Source organism: Colobus angolensis, unplaced genomic scaffold (assembly GCF_000951035.1).
Source record: "Colobus angolensis palliatus isolate OR3802 unplaced genomic scaffold, Cang.pa_1.0 Scaffold335, whole genome shotgun sequence".
Taxonomy (NCBI): domain Eukaryota; kingdom Metazoa; phylum Chordata; class Mammalia; order Primates; family Cercopithecidae; genus Colobus; species Colobus angolensis.
The window spans coordinates 100,706-119,011 of NW_012116655.1; the positions used below are offsets into that span (position 1 = coordinate 100,706).

Below are 18,306 nucleotides of genomic sequence, written 5' to 3' on the forward strand. Positions count from 1 at the left end.
GCCCGCCACCTCGCCCGGCTAGTTTTTTTGTATTTTTAGTAGAGACGGGGTTTCACCGTGTTAGCCAGGATGGTCTCGATCTTCTGACCTCGTGATCCGCCCGTCTCGGCCTCCCAAAGTGCTGGGATTACAGGCTTGAGCCACTGCACCCGGCCAATTTTTGTGTTTTTAGTAGAGATGGGATTTTGCCATGTTGCTCAGGCTGGTCTCAAACTGTTGGGCTCAAGCGACCCACCCGCCTCGGCCTCCCGAAGGGTTGGGATTATAGGCATAAGCCACCATGCCCGGCCCTATTTTATTTTTAAGTAGGGATGGGATCTTGCTATGTTGACCAGGCTGGTCTTGAACTCGTGGTCACAATAAATCCTCCCACCCACCTCAGCCTCCCGAAGTGTTGAGATTACAGGTGTGACCCACTGCACCTGGCCAGGCATGCCTTTTTAGATTGTGAAGTCCCATGAAAGGTACAAATATCTTAAATTAAATGGAACCCAATTTATGGCTAACCTTGAATTCCCTGGATAATAGCCAGGGGAACATTCCACTAACTTTATTTATTCTCCCTACACTCTATTTTTAGTAAAATGGGGAAAACGTTAACTAGGTAGTTAATATTAGGTTGGTGCAAAAGTAATTGTGGTTTTTGCCATTAAAAATAATGGCAAAAAAGTGTTTTAAAAAAGCAATATTTCGGCTGGGTGCAGTGGCTCACGCCTGTAATCTAAGCACTTTGGGAGGCTGAGGCGGGGGGATCACGAGATCAGGAGATCGAGACCATCCTGGCTAACATAGTGAAATTCCGTCTCTACTAAAAATACAAAAAAAAAATTAGCCAGGCGTGGTGGTGGGCACCTATATAGTCCCAGCTACTTGGAAGGCTGAGACAGGAGAATCGCTTGAAACTGGAAGGCAGAGGTTGCAGTGAGCTGAGATTGCACCACTGTACTACAGCCTGGGGTGACAGGGCGAGACTCCATCTCAAAAGAAAAAGAACAAAAACAACAACAACAAAAAAACTTCATTGGATAGCATCTAGACACTGTACTATGCAAAAGATAGAAAAAAAATTAGCATGCTTTTCTGAGTGAATTTCTTTCAGTCATTTATTCAGCAAACACTAGTAGTCACCTAGCAGGCCTCCAGCACCTGCTAGGTTATGAAGATACAGTGGGGAACAAGGCCCATAGGGTCCCTGCCCTTAGGGCAAGAGCTTATATTTTAGGAATGGGGGAAAAATGTTTTAATTTTTTTTTTTTTTTGATGGAGTTTTGCTCTTGTTACCCAGGCTACAGTGCAGTGGTGCGATCTCAGCTCACTGCAACCTCTACCTCCTAGGTTCAAGCGATTCTCCTGTCTCAGCCTCAGGAGTAGCTGGGATTACAGGCACCCGCCACCACACCCAGCTCATTTTTATATTTTAGTAGAGACAGGGTTTCACCATGTTGGCCAGGCTGGTCTCAAACTCCTGACCTCAAGTGATTCGCCCACCTTGGCCTCCCGAAGTGCTGGGATTATAGGCGTGAGCCACTGGGCCCGGCCAAATGTTTAAAAAAGTAAATCAAATCATTATGGTTTGGGTTAAGTGCTATAAGGAACATCAAGATGGCACCCTGAGAGAAAATACCAGGGAGGCCTCTTTCAGTTAGGAGATTCAGAGGTCTCTCTGGGGAGGTGACATTTAATCTGAGACCTGAGGGAGCCAGCACAGAAGAGCAGAGGAGAGCACATTCTTGGAAGCCAAGACAGCACAGGCAAAGGCCCTAGGCAGCAAAGAACTTGGCACATACCAGGCAGAGCAAAAGCCAGGGTGGCTGCAGCATGGTGGGGAGGAGGCTGGGAAGAACTTGAGATGGGAATAGTGACAAGGTCAGGGGCTAATTCATGCAAGACCATGCAGGTCAAGAGTTTAGAAATTTTTTTTTTAGCGGAATCTCGCTCTGTTGCCTAGGCTGCAGGAGTTGCAGTGGCGCAACTTGGCTCACTGCAAGCTCCACCTCCTGGGTTACGTCATTCTCCTGCCTGAGCCTCCCGAGTAGCTGGGACGACAGGCGCATGCCATCACACCTGGCTAATGTTTTTGTATTTTTATTAGAGACAAGTCTTTGCCATGTTGGCAGGGCTGTTCTTGAACTCCTGGCCTCAAGTGATCCGCCCTCCTTGGCCTCCCAAGGTGTTGGGATTACAGGCATGAGCCACTGAGCCCCTGCCTTCAGTTTGTTCTAAGGATGGTGGAAGCCATTGGATTTTTTGTTTGTTTGTTTTCTTTTTTTTTCTTTGGAGACAGAGTCTCACTCTGTCGCCCAAGCTGGTGTGCAGTTGCAGTGGTGTGATCTCAGCTCACTGTAACCTCTGCCTCCCGGGTTCAAGCAATTCTCCTGCCTCAGCCTCCCAAGTAGCCACGCCTGGCTAATTTTTTGTATTTTAGTACAGACGGGGTTTCACTGTGTTGCCCAGGCTGGTGTTGAACTCTGAGCTCAGGCAATCTGCCCACCTCGGCCTCCAAAGTGCTAGGATAATAGGCTCTGCCCAGCTCGGCCTCCCAAGTGCTAGGATTATAGGCGTCAGCCACTGCACCTGGCCACCATTGGAGTTTTAAGTGTGTATGGGTGGGGAGGCAGGGAGACAGGATCTGATTTAATTTTTAAGAGATCTCCCAGCAAGATTCCACAAAGTGTGTTGTAGAAGGTGAGAGGGGACAGGCTGCCTCATCATTGCTGGTGGCTTTGTAAATAGTTCCACTTCCACTTGGCAAGATCTGTCAAAATTTAAAACGCACATGCCCTTTGACCTAGCAATTCCTCTCTAGTTTATCTTGCAGATGGCTTATCCAGGTACAAAGTGACCCCTGTTTAAGAACGTCCACTACAGACTGTGTGTAATGGCACTAGATTGGAAACAACCTTGACACCCGCCTACGGGGAACTAGGAACTCACATCATGCTGCACCTGAGTGATGGAATGAGCCAGCAGAGAGGGCGAGCTGATGACTCAGAAGGAAAGGAGACACCAAAGGCAGGTGCTTGGAGGGTAGCTGGACAGATGTGACAATCATGCACAATGTTTAACACAAGACTCTTGGAAAGACACACATGTAACTTAGAAGCGGCTGGGGCCTCTGGAAGGGAAGGACAGAGGCCAGGAGTGAGTGAGCCTCTTTTCTGTGTGCCCTGCATTCTGCTTAAACATCTGTTTTTAATGCAATGAGCAGAAATTAAAATAAGCCTAATAAATATATCAATGACAAGAAAGTACATAATTAGATGCCAGATAAACAGCGCAGATAAGGACTAAAATCAAAGATGCTTGGGGTTAGGAGCCAGTACCTGAGAAGTATCAGTCAGGACTCTCTGGGTCAGGTCATCAAGAGGGCTAGTGCCTGATTGGGTGAAGAGCATTTAGGGTCTCCAGGGTCCCTGGGATACAGCCAGACCTCGGGAGCACCTGACCCAGACATCTCAGCATTCCCCAGCAGCTTGTCCCCATGGGTCGTCTTCCATCCTCTTTCTCTCTGTGGATGGGCTTTACCAGCTTCTCCCATATTCCAGAGGGAATACCTGGCACCCAGCCCCCCACTGGGAAAGGGTGATGGGATTTCCTCCTGCCCAGTCCCTGCAGGGGCAGGATGGGAGAAAGGCAAGAGCGGGGTGTCCCGGCAGGGCACAAGCATGTCTACCTCACACCGTCCATGCCCTCTCATGCCCAGGTCTGGCCCTTCAGAGGGACAGGGTCTCAGCTCCATTAAACTTTCCAAATGTCCAGAGGAAAACAAACAGAGGAGATTCATTCACATGTGGGCCCTGGGGTGTAGGACCCACCAAGACAGGAACATCTGCTCAATCTCAGAGTTTCAAGCAGCAAGGTTTGGAGTTGCTTGGGGTTAGCTCTTAATCTGAATATTCTTGACTGTCATTTTCCATGCATTTACTACGTGCCAGGCCCTGTATCAAGCACAAAAGGTTCTCTAATGGATCCATCTTCACAGCAACCGTATGGAGTAGGAACTACTATCATTCCCATTTTACAGGTGGGTAAATGGGCACCCAGAACTCAAAGTCACTGGCCGAAGGTCAGGCAGCTGGTAGGTGGCAGTGTTGAGATCTGAACACAGGCTGACTAAATCTCAGCTCTCGACGTGTTCGCCTGTGCCCTCCATGCCTTGTCCAGACGTCCTGCTGGCAAGCATTTGGCTTCCTTGCCCTTACAGGGCAGAGCAGGCTGGACAATCAGGACTTGAGCGCTGCAAAGGGTATTGGCTGGGTTTGGATGCTGCCTGTCTGGCATGCAGGGCAAACTTCTGACACTGCACCACCTCTGTGGCTTGACCTGGCGGAACTGCTAGTGACAGCTCAGTGCTCCCACCCCAGGCTGTTCACATAAGCCCAGCCTGGCCATCTCCCAGCCATGATATTAGGCTGAGGGTCAGTGTAGACCCTGAGGTGGCTTGATCAGACTGAAGGGCCACTGTGAGAAGAAGAGTTCTTGCTCTCTCCATCCTGCTAGATGCAGACAAGGAAGCCCGTGTCCTTGACTGCGACCATAAGAGAATCAACCTCCAGGGAGATACTGAGGACAGCAGAGCCCACAGGCAGAAGGAACTCACGTCCTTGAAGCTCTGCTGATAAGCACCCCTTCCTTGCAGTGCCAATTATCACGCCACTAAATGTCCTTGTTATTTGCTGCAGGGGCTCAGCTTACCTCCGGCTTCAGCTGTAGCCATGAGAGACCTTAGCTGGCAGTGTCCTATCTCATTACTCACTTTCTGCCTCAGAGATGTCTCTGAAGCCAAAGAAACCCACCCAGCCCAAAAGCCAGGTGGCGAGGAAGCTAATCCCCCTGGGATCTCCCTCAGCTGGTGGGGGGATCAATGCCTCAGGCTCCTGTCCTTAGATGGTCACTTCTGGGAGGCATCCTGGACACTTCCGAGGCCCAGGGGAATCCTCCCTCATCACCTGTGGCAGCAGTCTCAGTGACACACCTGTGTGTTGGTTCTTCCCTGCCTTTCTTACTCCAGCTTCCTGAAGCCACCTCTTAAACCAGCCACCTGCATGCAAGTCCCTGCCTTACCTCTGCTTCCAGCCAGTTTGGGGCCAGCTTCCCTTACCTGCAGGTACAGTATCCTTTCTGGTGGCACTGTCCTGGGGTAACCCATTCTCACAATCCCCCTCAAATCCATCCTCACGGGGGTGGATTCCTTCCTAAATGTAGACCTGCCCCAACACATCTCAGACAGAAGCCTCCTCGGCTCCCACTGCTTCTCTGGCCATCCTGACTGACTGTGGCGAGGCCCGGCCACATCCTGAGCCCCACCCTGCACCACACACCTTTGACCTCGTCCAGGGACCCTGTGCTCCTCAACGGTGAGTGCAGGCAGGCATTCCCAATGTGCCTCCAGGCCTTTGCTCACACCACTCCCTCCTCCTGGGAAGCCTTTTCCTTCTGCTGGATGGCAAATTCTAGTCATCTCTCAGTGAGTCTGCATCAAGTTCCCCTCATCCCAACACTCACAGGAAGGCCCTCAGCTACGACAGTCCTCCATTTGTTAGGAACATACTCCAGCCTGACACCGAACCAAATGTGTTACATTCATGACCCCACTTGATTCCTGTGAGGGCCTGGGCAGGGGGTTCATGGCCATCGTCTCCATCTGACAGATGAGGAAACGGAGGCATAGAAGGCTTGACCCTTGGCTGGGTTTAGATGCTCCTGTCTGGCGTGCAGGGCAAACTTCTGAGACTACGGTGCCTCCGGGCTTTGGTCCTGCTGGACAGACTTACATGCTGGTCACAACTCAGTGCTTGACCCTCCCAGGCCACTCATCTAAGCCACTGTGATCTGCAGCTGGGATGTGAACCCAGGCCACCTGACTGACCTAAGCAGAAAAGGAATCTTTAAAGGCTACTGGACAGCCCCCAGGGTTGGTGGGTTGCAGAAGCAAAAGCCAGGAGCCATCTGATGTATCGCCTCTGACACAGGACCCTTAAAGCTGCCGCCACACCCCCAGCTGTGTCCACTGCCACTTGTGCACACCCCTAAGCCTCGAGGTGCCCTCCTACCACCCACAGGCCTTGTTTTATTGTTCCTCGGGACACTGGCTTCTTGTCTCCTTGTGTCTTGACTATGGGGTGTGTGCTGGTCACTCCAAAGGGACCACATCTTGTCTGTCTCTGTTCCCAGTGAGCACACGACATATGCCCAACATTAATAGGTACTTGTCTCAGCAAATGTTTGTTACATAAGTGCAAGATTCAGGGAAAGAACCACCACTAATGTGGAGGTTGTAAACTAGTGCTCTCCGATGAATTTTGTTGGGTTAAGCGTGGTATTTAAACATTAGCAAATCCCTCATGGAGTAATCTGGATTCCTGGCTTTTCCAGGAAAATGAGAAGATCTGGAATACTCAGCCTGTACTTCCCCTCGCCACAAACTCCCACTCAACCCATGGCGCTCCAAGGCCCTGCAGGTGTGCGTGAGGGCGGGCTGGGCGGCCACTCACGTTCATCATGTTGTCAATCTGGTTGTTGCCCAGCGACAACACCTGCAGCTTGACGAGGGCGTCCAGGGAGTCGATCTTGGAGATCCGGTTGTTGAACAAGCTCAGGTCCTCCAGGTTCACCAGTGTGTCCAGCCCCTCAATGGTCTCAATGTTATTGAAGGACAGATCTGCGAAGAAGAGAGGGTTGTGAGGGTCTGCTGCCTGGGTCAGGGGATGGGCTGTCCTGAAGTAAAATCATCAGGGCTACGGAGTGCCCTGTGAGCCAGCACCAAGCTGCCAGGGCCAGAATTTGACTCACTGTCTAATAGTTTGTGATTTTTTTTAGAAGCGGGTGTGGATTCTTTCCTGCCACCTTAAATGTTCACCGCCCTCTCCAGTTCTGCCAATCATCCTCCTGGTTGGGGCCATGCGGGCAAGTACTGTTGTCTATGCTCTCTCATAGTTCTGGGAAGAAAACGCTAACCTGCAGGTCTGAAGCAGTGCCCTTGGGGGTCAGGGGTAGACAGTGGTGGAGTGTCCCCTTTCCTCACACTGTGGCATTTTAGCAAGACCACCTCCTGTCTGCTCTTGTCTGCTTTGCATTTACTAGTTTATCAAGCACTCATGTGTATGTCCTCTGACAGCAGCCCCGAGTGGTAGTTTGGAATTTGTCTCCCTGTTTGATCATTTGGGAAGCAGAAGTTCAGAGAGACTCAGTGATTTGCCCAAAGCCACACAGCTAACCACGGTGGGGCCAGAGTTCATCTAAGGCTTCTCCCTGGACATGTGATAGGTCAGTTTCTTCCAGCTGCCTCACAGCTGTCTCAGGCTCCCTCATCAACTGTAACCTCAACCCCAACCAAGACTTCAGACTAATTCCACATCTTTGGGAATAATAGTACTATCTTTTTTTTTTTTTTTTTTTTTTTTTTTTGAGATAGGGTCTCACTCTGTTGCGCAGGCTGGAGTGCAGTGGTGCAATCACACTTCATTGCATCCTTGACCTCCTGGGTTCAAGTGATCCTCCTGCTTCAGCCTCCTGAGTAGATGGGACCATGCGCCACCACATCCAGCTAATTTAAAAAAATTTTTCCTATAGAAACAGGCTCTCACCATATTGCCCAGGCTAGTCTCAAACTCCTGGGCTCAAGTGATCCTCCCATCTCGGCCTCCCAAAGTGGGGATTATAGGTGTGAGCCACCATGCCCGGCCTAGAAGTACTTTTTCCCCACTACAGGTTTTCAGGCTTAGTTGGCAGGTGGGGCTGTTATCTTGTCCTGGAACACCAATGGCCTAGAAGCCAAAAATAAGCATTTGTCCTAGGCTTGGAAATATGAGCATGATAACCACAGTGATCACATTTAAAAGGTGATTTGGGGCTGGGTGTGGTGGCTCACACCTGTAATGCTAGCACTCTGGGAGGCTGAGGTGGGTGGATCACTTGGGGGGTCAGGAGTTCAAGACCAGCCTGACCAACCTGGTGAAGCCGTCTCTACTAAACATACAAAAATTATCTGGGCATGGTGGCACGTGCCTGTAATCCCAGCTACTCAGGAGGCTGAGGCACGAGAACCACTTGAACCTTGGAGGTGGAGTGAGCCAAGATTGTGCCACTGTACTCCAGCCTAGGTGACGAAGTGAGACTTTATGTCAAAAAAAAAAAAAAAGTGATTTGGGAGTTGAGTTTAACCATATCTTAATTGAGCCTCCTCTGCATATGAGGGGATGCTCACCTGTTGACATTGAGACCAATGATAACTGTCCTTTCTCTATGCCAGGCCCTTTAAGTGCATTACCTGGTTTAATCCTCATAGCAGAGATATCATACCATTTTATAGATGAGGAAACGGAGATTCAAATGGGCCTCATGGTAATATGCTCAAGGTAGCACAGCCCATAAAGGAATTGAGGTTCAGGTCAGGTGTAGTGGCTCACAACTATAATCCTGGCACTTTGGGAGGCGGAGGCAGGTAGATTGCTTGAGGCCAGGAGATCAGCCTGGTCAACATGGCAAAACCTTGTTTCTACTAAAAATACAAAACATTAGCCAGGCATGGTGGCACACACCTGTAATCCCAGCTACTCGGGAGGCTGAAGCATGAGAATCATTTGAACCCGGGAGACGGAGGTTGCAGTGAGCCAAGATTGTGCCACTGCACTCCAGCCTGGGCGACAGAGCAAGACTCCGTCTCAAAAAAAAAAAAGAAACTGAGGTTTACAGAGTGGAATATCTTGTGCAAAGTCAGTGTGTTGGCCAAGCTGGGGTTTGAATGGGGGTCTAACAAATGACAGGCCTGCACACTTCCTTTCTCACTGTGCCACCGGGTTCTGTTCTTGGGAGGCTTAGCCCACCCGCTAGTGGTGTGCTAGTAAGTGTTTACCAATGGGGGCTGAGGAAAACCCCTGATTTGAGGTGCTTGCTCATTTCTGTGGTGTAAATACTCCCACTGTGGCCAATTTCAAGCTACCAGCATGGCATCCCTGGAAGCAAAGTTGGGAAGAGCTGTGTACAGCCAGTGCCAGCCAGCTCCAGCACATCCTCAGCCCCGTGCATGTCAGTGTGAGAGGTCGTGCTGAACCATGGGAGTGCCACCTCCCTAACCCTCATCCTCGGCACCCCAGGGACCCAGCTTTTCTGGCTGTGGATGGGTCCCTGAGCACCTAGTGCCATGGCTGGACAAAGACCAGCTTCTGACTACACTCTGAGGGGCAGCGTGACCTCTTACCAGAGCCTGCGGTCACTGCTCTAGCACCCCCATCCCAGGGAGCACTGGCTGTCAGTCCAGTGACCCTTGGAAGCATGGATGGCCACTGCAAGGGGTCGGGGGAATGAGCTGACTAGGAAGTATGTGTGTAGGGGCACCAAGTAGTAGGAAGATAAGCTTTTGTTAGGGAGGGAACCAAGACCAGTATTCAAGTTTCTCTCTGGGTAAGCAGACAGAAACAGGGGGCTGTCATGGGGCTCAGTGGCTCTTGCTTTATGTCTGAGAGACAGACAGGCCAGGGAGCTCCTGCTTAAAACCATGGCATTCAGGGATCAGCATTAATGGGTGCTAGGGTGCAAAGAAATGAGAAACCTGGGACAAGAGACCTGGGCCCAGGTGTCAGAGGACCTGGCTGTGGTTTGGTTCTGCTACCTGTAGCACGTGGCTCCATCAAGCTGGTCAGCCTCCCTGAGCCTCAGTTGCTGCATGTGTGAAATGGCAGCATAACCCTACCTGTGAGTTTGCTGTGGGCTTGCAATTGTCAGCACAAAGGAGGTTGGGAGTGTTTGGCAAACTGGGAGGCTCATGATGCCCCAGGGTGCCCTTATTACCAGGAGACCACCTGATAGGATGGAGGGAAAGTGGGCTGTGAGGTCAGACAGGCGTCGGGGTGAGCCCCCCTCTGATACTTCTCGGTCGTGCAGCTTTGGGCAAGTGCCTGGGGCTCTCTGAGTCTCAGCTCCTCTTCTGTAGGTTGGGATTATAACAGATGCCCAACTCTTAGGATTAAAATGGGGGTTAAACAAGACAGTGCATAAGGAGCTCTCAGGCCCATCACCTTTTCCCTGCTAGGGGCCCACTGGCCCTCACCAGATGTGAGGATGCTCCTAAGAGGCCAGCAGAAGGAACACCTCATCAAAACCCTCCATGGCCTTGGCAGTGAGGCCTGATGTGGTGCAGTGACCTTAGTTTGCTCATCTCTATGATGGAGATGCTGTGTGAACTGAAAGACTCATATGGAAAGCATACAGGCCCCACTTAGCATGTAGTTAAGTGCTTGAAACACACTAGGCTCTGTGACAATTATTCCTGGTTTGATCTGGGTCCCACCAGCCAATGGTTACCTGCCGATGGTTATCTGTCAGCCTGAGTCTAGATTAAATAGGAGTCCACAGCTGCCCCTTTGTGCCCCATCCAGACTGAAAGTTTGGGCAGGTAAGAGCAGAATATTCTGTGGTCTTGTGTCTGAGCACATCTTTGCTGTGTTTTGCCCAGCACAAGCCCTAGGCTTTTAAAAAATAGCAGCTTTCTTGCTCTCAGCAGGCAGAGCTTCTGCTGTACCCTGGCTAATGATGGCCCGGCAACTGAGCGTCACATACAATTACTGTCTCCTGGGAAGGCAATAACCTTGGCAGAGTGTCACCTTTGATTAGGGTGGACACACACAGGAAAGGGCCTTACCCAGCCAGACCAGGTGTGTGAGGTTCTCCAGGCCCTCGATCTTCTCAATGATGTTATTGTCCAGCTGCAGCTTCCTCAAGTTCTCAAACTGCCAGAGGTTGTCTATGCGGAGGATGTCTGAAATAATGGAAGGTGATTCCAGCCTCAGATTAGGGTCAGAGTTTTGTGCTAGTGTACTGGAGGAGTGAGGCAGAACCATACAAAAGGGACCTACCACTCTTCTGCCTTGCCCTCAAGTTCGCAGGCACCCTGCAGATGTGGACTAAGCATCGAGGAACCTTATATCCCTATGAGGTGGGCGGGGATCGGTACTGCCACCCAGAGCCACAGAAAGACCTAATAGGTCTACTAGTGTGGGGCTAAGAAGTCACTGGTGTGGGAGTGAGCTGGACCTGGCCTGGGCGGGAGACTCGCTTGTGCTGTCTCTGGGGCCGGGCCAGGGCCTCTCCAGGAGGCTGGTTCACCTTGGGACACAGGACACAGGCAGAGGCCTTCCTTCCACAGTGTGATAAATAGAATGAAAACATGTGTCTCTGTTGGTGGGAGGGCTGATCACCTCGTTCAGCCTTTTTGGAGCGTCGTTTGGCAATGTTTATTGAAATATTTCAAGTCGGTGCCCTTTGACCTATAACTTCTCTACATGAAATCTGTCTCCACACTTGTGTATATGTCCAAAGAAATCCCTCAGGCACATAAGGGTCAGAAAAGCTCCCAAATGTCCACATGTAGGGGATGAGATAAGTTATCCATGCAAGAACGAGTTCCTGATGTCATGGAAGTGCCTGGCCCCTGTGGCCTGTGAAGACCACCCACGCCAGCTACACAGCTGGTTCATTCCATTTGCTAGGTAAGCCAGAGTTTGGTTTTTGTCACTGGCAATCAGGAGAGTTCTGAATAACACATACGTATAAGTAAATATGTACTGTATATATAACACTCTAGAGGCCAAACTTATCCGCCAGCTTTTCCCAGAAGCCACATACAGCTCTGTTGTTTATATGCTCCTTTTTTCCATATTTGCTTTTGTAATGATTTCTAAAATTTATAAAATTAGAATATGCTCATTAAGGGTGGGCGCAGTGGCTCACACCTGTAATCCCAGCACTTTGGGAGGCCAATGCAGGCGGATCACAAGGTCAACAGATCGAGACCACCCTGGCTGACGTGGTGAAACCCCGTCTCTACTAAAAATACAAAAAATTAGCTGGATGTGGTTGTGCATACCTGTAGTCCCAGCTACTCGGGAGGCTGAGGCAGGAGAATCGCTTGAACCTAGGAGGCAGAGGTTGCAGTGAGCCAAGATCGCACCACTGCAATCCAGCCCGGTGACAGAGCGAGACTCTATCTCAAAAAAAACCAAAAAGAAGCTCATTAAAAGAACTAAAATAATACAGAAACGAAAGGAGTTTTAAAAATTGGTGCTGTGAGCCGGGCGCAGTGGCTCATGCCTGTAATCCTAGCACTTTGGGAAGCTGAGGCAGGTGGATCATGAGGTGAGGAGATGGAGACCATCCTGGCTAACACAGTGAAACACTGTCTCTCCTAAAAATACAAAAAATTTAGCCGGGCGTGGTGGCAGGCACCTGTAGTCCCAGCTACTCAGGAGGCTGAGGCAGGAGAATGGTGGGAACCCAGGAGGCGGAGCTTGCAGTTAGCCAAGATTGTGCCACTGCACTCCAGCCTGGGCGACAGAGTGAGACTCCGTCTTAAAAAAAAAAAACACACAATTTGGTCTGGTGGCCGGGCACGGTTGCACACACCTGTAATCCCAGCACTTTGGGAGGCCGAAGCCGGTGGATTGCTTGAGACCAGGAGTTCGAGACCAGCCTGGCCAACGTGGATAAACACTGTCTCTATAATAAAAATACAAAAATTAGCTGGCATCCCTGTAGTCCCAGCTACTCAGGAGGCTGAGGAAGCAGAATCACTTGAACCCAGGAGGCAGAGATGCAGTGAGCCAAGATCATGCCACTGCACTGCAGCCTGGGTGACAAAGAGAGACTCTGTCTCTAAATAAATAAACATAAAAATTGGTGCTAAGGCGTTGAGCCTCAGAGGAGCCTGAGCCGGCCAGTCTGCTGCATCCCTGCCATGTTCCCCACTGTGTCCCCTGCCAGGACCGAATGACCTGAGCTGGGCTGCCATGGACCACAGCCCCTGCTCCGGGAGTGGCTGCCCATCTACAACCTAGGCCCACTATGCACTCAGCTCCCATGGCTACGGCGTCATCCCTGCTGCCCACCCCTTGCTGCTGCCCGCCCTCCCCTTACGTCATCACAGGGATACCCACCCACCACCCCAGGGTCTACAATGGCCACAGCCGGACTATCACTTGGTACCCTGCCAATGCCATTGTCATCATGAGAGGCTGTCCCGTCTGCAGGGATAGGGTGCTGGAGGACTGCTTCACTTTCCTGGGAATCTTCCTGGCCATCATCCTGTTCCTCTTTGGGTTCATCTGCTATTTTGCCTTGAGAAAGTGAAGATGCCCCAACTGCGGAGCAGCCTTTGCTTAAAGGGAACGCCACACCTGGCTTTTCTACACCCAGCTGTCTTTTTCTAATGTACAATAGTTTTATTTGATTAAGCTTCAGGACTGTTTTGTAAAGTGAGGCAGGATAGACGTGGCACGTGGAAGCCATGGTTTCCTGGAGCATAGAGAGGCAGCGCTGCTGCTCCTGAGGTTAATGACAACTCAATAAAGCACTGCTTTTATTTTTTGCAGTCTTCAATTTGAGAAAGGTGAGATATAATGTTTTCAATAAACAAGATTCATACCATTAAAAAAATAAATAAATAATAAAAATACAAATTGGTGGCCAGGCACGGTGGCTCACGCCTGTAATCCCAGCACTTTGGGAGGCCGAGGCGGGGGGATCACGAGGTCAAGAGATCGAGACCATCCTGGCCAACATGGTGAAACCCCACCTGTACTAAAAATACAAAAATTAGCAGGGCATGGTGGTGGGTGCCTGTAGTCCCAGCTACTTGGGAGGCTGAGACAAGAGAATCACTTGAACCCAGGAGGCGGAGCTTGCAGTGAGCTGAGATCGCGCCACTGCACTCTAGCAGTATCGCGCACTGCACCTGGAGACAGAGCGAGACTCCGTCTCAAAAAAAAAAAAAAAAAAAAAGCCGGACACTGTGGCTCACACCTGTAATCCTAGCACTTTGGGAGGCTGAGGTGGGCAGATTGCCTGAGCTCAGGAGTTTGAAACCAGCCTGGGCAATGTGGTGACGCCCCGTCTCTACTAAAATAAAAAATAAATTAGCCAGGCGTGGCGGCATGTGCCTGTAGTTCCAGCTACTCAGGAGGCTGAGGCAGGAAAAATGCTTGAACTCGGGAGGTGGAAGTTGCAGTGAGTCGAGATCGCGCCACTGCACTCCAGCACTCCAACCTGGGCAACTGTCTCTACAAAAACAAACAAACAAAAAACAAAACACCATACAGTCCAGCTGCATTTTCAATATTCATTCAGAGGGGCAGAGCATGCCTGTGAGGTTGTGAAAGTCCCAGTGGGAAAGTGGGGAACCCCTCCTAGCTCCCCTCCCTGCACAAAGGTCTGGGGAGGACAGGGTTCTCTGACCCAGGTCCCGAGGGGCCCACTGCCCTTCCCCTAGAGCTGGATTGCTGAGTTGTGCCTCTCCTGGGTTCCCAGGGCTGGGTGTGACGGCCCTTCCCCTAGAGCTGGATTGCTGCCTTGCACCTCTCCTGGGTTCCCAGGGCTGGGTGGGACTGGTGCCCGTTCTCCAGCTCCCTGTTTGTGGCCAGATTTCCCAGAACGATACTGGCCACAATTCCCACCTGTGCTTCCAGGGTGGGGCCAGTTCTGCCCCAGCCTCCCAGCCACCTCCCATCCCTGGGTTGGATTTTCCAGGTGCCTTTTCTCGCCCTGATCTGACAGCCCCCCAGCAGCAGCACTCCTCCTGTGGCTCCTGCACACCTGGTGCTCTGCCACACATGCCAGCACGCTGGCTTTTTCCTAGGTGTCAGCAGTTCAGGAGGAGAAGCCAAAACAACACAACAAATCAGGATGTACTTGGCAGTTAGCTCTAAATAAGTTACCAGCATGACCGGACTGCCAAAAAAGCCGATTTAATCTTCAGCAAAGACACTAAATCTGCCTCCGTGGCCACCACCTCGGCCGGGCCTGTGGTCATCACTCCCTGGAGTACAGCAGTGGCCATCTTACTAGATCCTTGCCTCAGCCCTTGGCCTCCACAGCCTATCCTCACGCAGCCAGCAGGGTCCTGTGAAATCCTAAGTCCCATCCTGTCCCATTTCTCTTCAGGACCCTCCTGGGGTCCCCACCTCACTCACTGTAAGAGCCAAACACCTTCCATTGGCTCCAAGCTGACACCAGCTGACCCCATGACCTCCCTGACCTGTCTCCACAATGGCTTCCTCAGCAGGGCTGATCAGGTGGGGTCCAGCCTGCCCCAGGCCCTTTGCACTGGCTGTTCCACTTTCCCCGGTGGATCTGCACAGCGGCTCTCTCCCTTGCCTACCTCCTTGCTAAATACCTCCTTGCTAAATTGTTACCTTCTTGGTGAAGCCCTTGGCCACCCTATAAAACGCTATACTCCACCCCCAATTTCCCTTTTCTCCTTTCCTTCCTTTTTTCCTCCACAGCACATGTTACCTTTAGCAAATAGTATTATTTTCCTTCTTCATTTTATTTCTTTGTCCCCTGCAAAGTTGAATGTCAGCTCCATAAGGACAAGGCTTTTTGTATTTTTTGCTCATAGTTGAATCCCTAGTGCCTAGAACAGTACCTGGCATGTAACAGACAGGTGGTCAATATTGGCTGGATGAACCTCAGGTGGGGGAGGGGAAACAGAGGGAAAGCGGTCAGCTGCAAAAGCCCCTTCCTGCTGTACCTCTTCTGTGCCCCTTTACCCCTCTCGGGGCTGCGGCTCAGGGCCCTCCCTGTTTGGGTGCTCAGTCCCGGGAGCCTGTGGACTTCGTGGGGCTGTGCCTGGGCTGTGCCTGACTTGCCCACTGTCGTGTCCCTGGCTCTGGCAGCAGGGCTGGACTGAGGCAGGGTCTCAATACCTCCTTGTTGGTGACTGGATGCCAGCCAGCATAGGGGCCCCAAGACAGAGCAGGAATATGAATCAGACCAGGTCACTCTGCTGTGACCTTGCCTGCACATGTACAAGGGGGGGTCTCAGGATCCCTGCCCACCTCTCTCACTGCCCTCGTACTGCCTCTGCCTTGACTTACTGTGCTGCAGCTCGCTGGCCTTCCTGTGTGAGCCAGGCACTGTGCACATGCTGTCTCACCTTGTCCCCCCACCCAATGCTTGAGACAGGGATGACAGCCATCCCATTTCACAGACGGGACATTGAAGCAGTAAGGGTCTGCCTGGTCCTGAGCCATATCTTCCCATTCCTGACGTGCCTCTCTGCCTCATAGGCCTGTGCCCCTCCTGCTACCAGCCTGTTTTTGGTGACCCCTTCCCTGAAGCTGCCCTCCCAGTGCCCACTCTCCCTCCTTCTCCCACACTTCCTACCCTCTGCTCCTGGCTACGTGGTACTTCCTAGGCTCTGCCTGCCAGGGACCCCCACTCCAAGGACGCCCATGTGGAGTTATGTTATGGAAACAGCATAGTCTTGGGGGCTCACTTGGATTTGGCATGGGACAATTTTATCTTGTTTTCTATTCTTATTCAGAATCAGGGGTGTTGTGGATATTCACATGATGAAGACACTAAGTATGATGCTTTACAAACATCTGTGCTGCTCCTATGCCTTGTAACCCCGGTAGGCCCTAATGCTGATGTGGGAACCTCGACCATGGACTTTGTATGGAATCCTGGGGCTTGAAGACAGAGCAGAGAAAGCCAGGGAGGGCCCCACCCTGGCCACCACTCCTGAACTCTGGATACATACTCCGAAAGTCCAGCTGCAGGGACAGGACATCCTTGAAGAGGATGCCCTCCTGCTTGGCCAGCTGCCCAGCCTCCTCCTGGGGGCCCTGCTCCCCGACAGCCAGCTTGAGCATGTCATCGTCCATCACCCTCGGCTCCATCGAGTCACACAGCCGGTTCATCTTCTCCCACGTTTTCCCTAAAAAACACCGCATTCCTCTTTCACAGCCTGCTTCTTTCTCTCTTTGAGGGCAGGGTCTGGCTGAGGTTTCCCCCTACAGGGTCTTTGTGGCCACTGGCACTCTGAGGAGTGCCCTACTCCCGGCCCTGGGTCTGCTGCATCTCGGGGTTTGTATACTTACACCAAGGCTGCTCCAGGGCTTCCTGGCAACCACCTGGGCCTGTCCACAGGGTTTCATCCCTTGACCCTATAGCCACAGCTGGGACCCTCGCTGGACCCACTGAACTGGTGTCCACACTGGTCTCCTTAGCCTGTGATCTCGGCTCATCTTATGACTGTGGCCCTGTGTCAGGCCTCTGACTTTGTGTGCCCATCCTCATTTGGGCTTGTGGGTACCAACCACTGACTGTGCTCCCTGGGCAGCCCCAGCCAGGCCTGTCAGCCTGCAGCTCCTCTTCCTTGAGCACCTCATCCCCTCCAGGCAGTCATGTGTGTATGCCCCCCACCACACCACAAGCTTCTCCTGGTATAGAGGAGACCCAAGCTGACCCTTCACATCCTCCCCGTGGGAGATGTGAACTTGAGGTTGTGGAATAAGAGTGCCCATCGGAGCTGGCTGCTTGAGTTGGGTAGAAATAGGGAGTATGGACTGGCTGGGTTAAGCAGAGAGCAAGAGGCGGAGGAGGCAGATGCACAGAGAAAAGCAGAGATGGGAACCTGGGAACCAGAAAACAAATGACAAAGGACAGACAGATCGACACAGACAGAGGCTCCTCCTTCTTGCTGGCTTTCCAGTCCCTAATGTCCCTAGGTCCAGGCCTCATGAGAGTTTTCTGTTTCTCACATGAAATCCTCTTTTACTTAAGCTAGCTCCAGTAGGTTATTTTTAAATTAATTAATTAATTAATTTTTTTTGAGACAGAGTCTCGCTCTGTCGCCCAGGCTGGGGTGCAATGGCGCAGTCTCGGCTCACTGCAACACCTGGACTCAAGTGATTCTCCTGCCTCAGCCTCCCAAGTAGCTAGGATTGCAGGCATCCACCACCATGCCTGGCTAATTTTTTGTATTTTTAGTAGAAACGGGGGTTTCACTATGTTGGCCAGGCTGGTCTCAAACTCCTGACCTCAGGTGATCTACCTGCCTCAGCCTCCCAAAATGCTAGGATTACAGGCATGAGCCACCATGCCCAGCTTCCAGTAGATTCTGTTACTAATGGTCCAGAGGGAAATGACTGAGACACCACAGCACAGCGGGGATCTGTAGATTTGGTCAGTCACACTGTGAGGCTGACTCCAGTGGCTGTTCGTGGCTGGACCACATTCTCATCCTTAACCCTCTTGGTGAGGACATCCAGGAGGGATATTTTCCCCCACTTTCCGCCCCTGACTCTTGCCTCCCTGCTGGCCCTACTTCCTATCTTTGTCCACATGCCTCCCCAGCATCCGGGCCTCCCTGAACCTCCTGTCCTTCTCTGCCCTGCTGGCCCCTGATGCTAGGCAGCCCCTGTGCTCTGCTTTTCATTCCACTGGGCACTGCTGGAGCCCTGGTGCAGGGCTGATGGTGTCCGCTGAAAAGCCAGGTTGGGCCATACAATCCTGTTACCTCATCTTAAG

The 18,306-nt window shown here is 51.6% G+C and overlaps 1 protein-coding gene across 2 annotated transcripts in view; it reads right to left on the bottom strand.

Moving 5' to 3' along the window:
• LRRC48 (leucine rich repeat containing 48) overlaps positions 1-18,306 on the bottom strand; it is a 47,837-nt gene that overhangs the window by 26,066 nt on the left and 3,465 nt on the right. Inside the window, exons 3-5 of one of the 2 annotated variants that reach the window (XM_011952132.1) lie at positions 16,535-16,711; positions 10,640-10,756; positions 6,495-6,661 (exon numbers count right to left, since the gene is read on the bottom strand). In XM_011952132.1, coding sequence (XP_011807522.1) covers positions 6,495-6,661; positions 10,640-10,756; positions 16,535-16,694 — 444 coding nt within the window. In that variant the 5' untranslated portion in view covers positions 16,695-16,711. Of the gene's footprint in view, positions 1-6,494; positions 6,662-10,639; positions 10,757-16,534; positions 16,968-18,306 lie in introns of those variants that run through there. The other variant, XM_011952133.1, reaches the window with a different exon arrangement.